Raw genomic sequence first — 4,052 nt, 5'->3', positions numbered from 1 at the left:
TCTCTTCCTCGCCCACCCCCACCCCTACCATGTCCTTAAAGAAAAAAAAAGAAAGAAAGAAAGACAGAAAACAAAAAAAAAACAACAACAAAAAACGTCGCGTGGTTCTGTTTGTCTCCGTCTTTTGTGTCGACCCCCCAGTCACGTTCCAGTCATTGTAAGCGCCACTCTCCACAACGCAACTCGTATGGGTAGCGGCCCCTACAACCCTCATGAATATTCATAGAGGTCGGAACTCCCTCCCACCCTTTCCTCCCTTTCTCTCAGTTTCTCCCTCTACTCGCCCCTAGCGCGTGCTTGAGTCAGGGCGGTGAAGGGGGAGTGGCCTAAAAGGGAAGGCTGAAACCACATAGTTTTTCAACTCACCCATTCACAAAACCGCACACGCTTTGCTCACAAAACTCGTGAGCTTCGTCTTCTTTCAAACAGAACACACCACACACACACACAAGCAGACGACATTTTATCCCCGACGCACACACACACACAAAGTTGGCAGACGACACTTTTGTGTCTGTGTGTCAGTCCAGTTGAGGGGAGTGGTGTGATTATTGTTTGTGTTCTGATGCAAACTGGATTCGGTTTTATGTTGATGGATATTGTTTGTTTTCTCCTTCTCCCCAGTAAGAAATTTATGTCGGTTTGTGTTTTGGTGAGCAAGTTCGAAAACTAATTCAACTTTTCCTATGCATCTCCCGACAGATTTGAACGGTTTCAAACCGTTCGCCGAGTCTCCGCAAAACATGTCTGACTGCGGCTTACCCCTTGGAGAAAGAAGTCTGGAGACTGTTCTGAAGGAGCATCCTGGAGAATTGATCAACACTGGAAGTCCCAATTTCGTCTGCACCGTTCTGCCAAATCACTGGAGGTCGAACAAGACTTTACCCGTGACTTTCAAAGTGGTGTGTCTGGGAGATATTAAGGATGGCACCAAAGTGTCCATTACTGCTGGTAACGACGAGAATTTCTGCAGTGAAATTAGAAACTGTGTTGCTTACATGAAGAACAGAGTGGCCAAATTCAATGACCTGCGTTTCGTCGGTCGGAGTGGCAGAGGTAAGAGTGTGTGCTGACTGTGTGTGTGTGTGTGTGTGTGTGTGTGTGTGTGTGTGTGTGTGTGTGTGTGTGTGTGTGTGTGTGTGTGTGTGTCAGTCTGTACCTTTGTGTCTGTTTGTCTGCCACAATGTGTGTGTGTGTGTGTGTTTTCATCAAAATCTACAACTGGTTGGTTTGTGTGTGTGTGTGTGTGTGTGTGTGTGTGTGTTTGTCTGTACCTTTTTGTCTGTTTGTCTGCCACAATGCGTGTGTGTGTGCGTGTGTGTGTGTGTGTGTGTGTGTGTGTGTGTGTGTGTGTTGTTTTGTCAATGTCAATGTCATGTGTGTGTTTTTGGTCAATGTTGTGTGTGTGTGTGTGTTGGGGGGTAGGGGTGTGAGTGTGTGTGTGTGTGTGTGTGTGTGTGTGTGTGTGTGTGTGTGTGTGTGTGTGTTTCTGTTGTCGTGGGTTGTGTGGTGTTGCGATAGTGAGTGATTGAATTAGTAATGGTATATGTATTTGTATGTATGTTGTGGGTGTGCGCGCGAGTACGTGTGTGTGTTTGTGTGTGCGTACGTGCGAGACAATGCTCCACCCATCATATACACATAGTGAAAGAGCCAGTTAGAGAGAGAGAGAGGGACGGATGTATGTGTACGTGATCGTGCGTCAGTTCTATGTACGTGTGGCGATGAAATGAGTACATGTGACAATAAGTCACGTAGGTGTTTTGTCACTCATGTCACGTATCAGAAACAACAGCAACATTTCCGACATGCTGTCAAGTTTATTATTAACATTCACGAGCACGCGCAAACATTATATGCACACACACACACACACACACACACACACACACACACACACACACACACACACACACACACACACACACACACGTGACACGCAAGCGTCACACACATATCCACACCCACACCCACACACACACACACACACTCGCGTCACACACACAAGCACACACACACACACACACACACACACACACACACACACACACACACACACACACACACACACACACATGTACGCAACTTTTGTAAGTAGTTTTGATGTTGATGATTATGTAGATGACTACCCCCCACCCAACCCCTCAGCACAAACCCTCACCCAGCAACAACAATGAAAAAAACGAAATGGCGTAAAATGTAAGAAGTTTTTTTTTCTGAGGAATCTATGATAAACATTGTCATCGTTTAAGAGTTAGAGCAGTGAGAAGGGAACATCTCTGCTGTCGCCACGACCGTCAACTATCAAAATCTGCGATGTACATTCTGTACCTGCATCATCCCATGTTCTCTCAAGAGCAAAAATGAACAGATTAATTAAAGATGATAAAGTTACAAAGCCATTATCATCGTCTTCGTTACCATCCAAATACTGCCGCCACCACCACCACCACTACCATTACCGTCCTCAGCATCGACACAGCCGAAAGTTTCCACTTCTCGTCACAGTCACACTCGCCCCCTCCTCACTCATCTGAAACACCATCTTTCCAAAGCCACACGGGGAGGATACGTCTCTCTCTCTCTCTCTCTCTCTCTCTCTCTCTCTCTCTCTCTCACTCTCTCTCTCTCACTCTCTCACACACACTCTTTCACTCTCTCTCACTCTCTCTTACTCTCTCTCACTCTCTCTTACTCTCTCTCACTCGCTCCCTCACTCTCCCACACTCTCTCTCCCACTCTCTCTCTCTCTCACTTTCTCTTACTCTCACTTCTCTCTCTCTCTCTCTCTCTCACACACACACACACACACACACACACACACACACACGGACACACACACACACACACACGGACACACACACGCACACACACACGGACACACACACGCACACACACACACACACACACGGGGACACACACACACACACACACACACACACACACACACACACACACACACACACACACACACACACACACACACACACACGGGGAAAAAAAAGAAGACAATGAACACTCGATGTTAATCGTCCGCTCCTTCACATGGTAATGGTAAAAACCCCATTGTTCAGTGGTCAATCCTGTCGTGGAAGCAGCGGAATCGTTCACGGCCTTATTTCCCTACTTCAGTCGGCTCTGTATATAACATAGCAGGATCTGTACATTATGCAGAAGATTCGGTTTCACCGGAAAGGGGCACTCCTGATGCATGATGCAGACCAGGAAGCTATTTTCAGCATTGTGATTAATAATCAAACCGCTTCGAGCACTGAAAATAATCATAGAGACCCGTAAAAACAAAAACAGAAAAAAAATCTCTCTTTTTTCCGTATCTGCTTGCAGAAAACGTGTATCAGTAACGTGTTCTTAGTGACCTGTTATACGTTTCCAACACTGACATCGTTGTCCGAATGTTGTATAAGTAATGTGTTCTTAGTAATCTGTTATAGAACAGAAATACATACATACATACATACATTCATACATACATACATACATACATACACACATACATCAACGAATAAATCAATGAATAAACAATGAAATAATCCGACCAAATAAAATAGATTGATAGAGAGACAGATAGACAGACAGGGATAGATAGATAGATAGATAGATGAAAGAAAAGAAAAGGGACTCGAGCTATACTACTGATGATCGAAGTGATGATTCATGTACTGAGCTGTGCGTTTATTTTGCATCACACACACACATGCGCGCGCGCACACACACACACACACACACACACACACACACACACACACACACACACACACACACACACACACACACACACACACACTCCTTTTATAATTCCACTATTCTCAATTCAACCAAAACATATCTGCATGTCTACGTGCCTGTCTGTATTTTTAAACCCTCCTCCCGTCCCCACCCACACGCCCCCAAACTCTCGTAATAATTATCACTTACTCGCAGATCCCAAATAGTGCACCAAAGAGTTCAGAGTGGTATGTATGTACGTGTGTGTGCATGTGTGTGAGTGTCTGTGTGTGTGTGTGTGTGTGTGTGTGCGCGCGCGCGCGTGC

At 45.5% G+C, this 4,052-nt stretch overlaps 1 protein-coding gene across 1 annotated transcript in view; it reads left to right on the top strand.

The window, feature by feature from the left end:
* Positions 1 to 434: 434 nt before the first annotated feature.
* Positions 435 to 4,052, top strand: part of LOC143297659 (runt-related transcription factor 1-like) — a 67,746-nt gene continuing 64,128 nt past the window's right edge. Inside the window, exon 1 of the mRNA XM_076610078.1 lies at positions 435 to 1,056. Within this exon, the coding sequence (XP_076466193.1) occupies positions 687 to 1,056 (370 nt within the window). The 5' untranslated portion in view covers positions 435 to 686. The remainder of the gene's footprint in view (positions 1,057 to 4,052) is intronic.

The sequence above is a fragment of the Babylonia areolata genome, chromosome 23, assembly GCF_041734735.1.
Source record: "Babylonia areolata isolate BAREFJ2019XMU chromosome 23, ASM4173473v1, whole genome shotgun sequence".
Lineage (NCBI taxonomy): Eukaryota > Metazoa > Mollusca > Gastropoda > Neogastropoda > Buccinidae > Babylonia > Babylonia areolata.
This window is presented reverse-complemented; position numbering and strand designations above follow the sequence as displayed.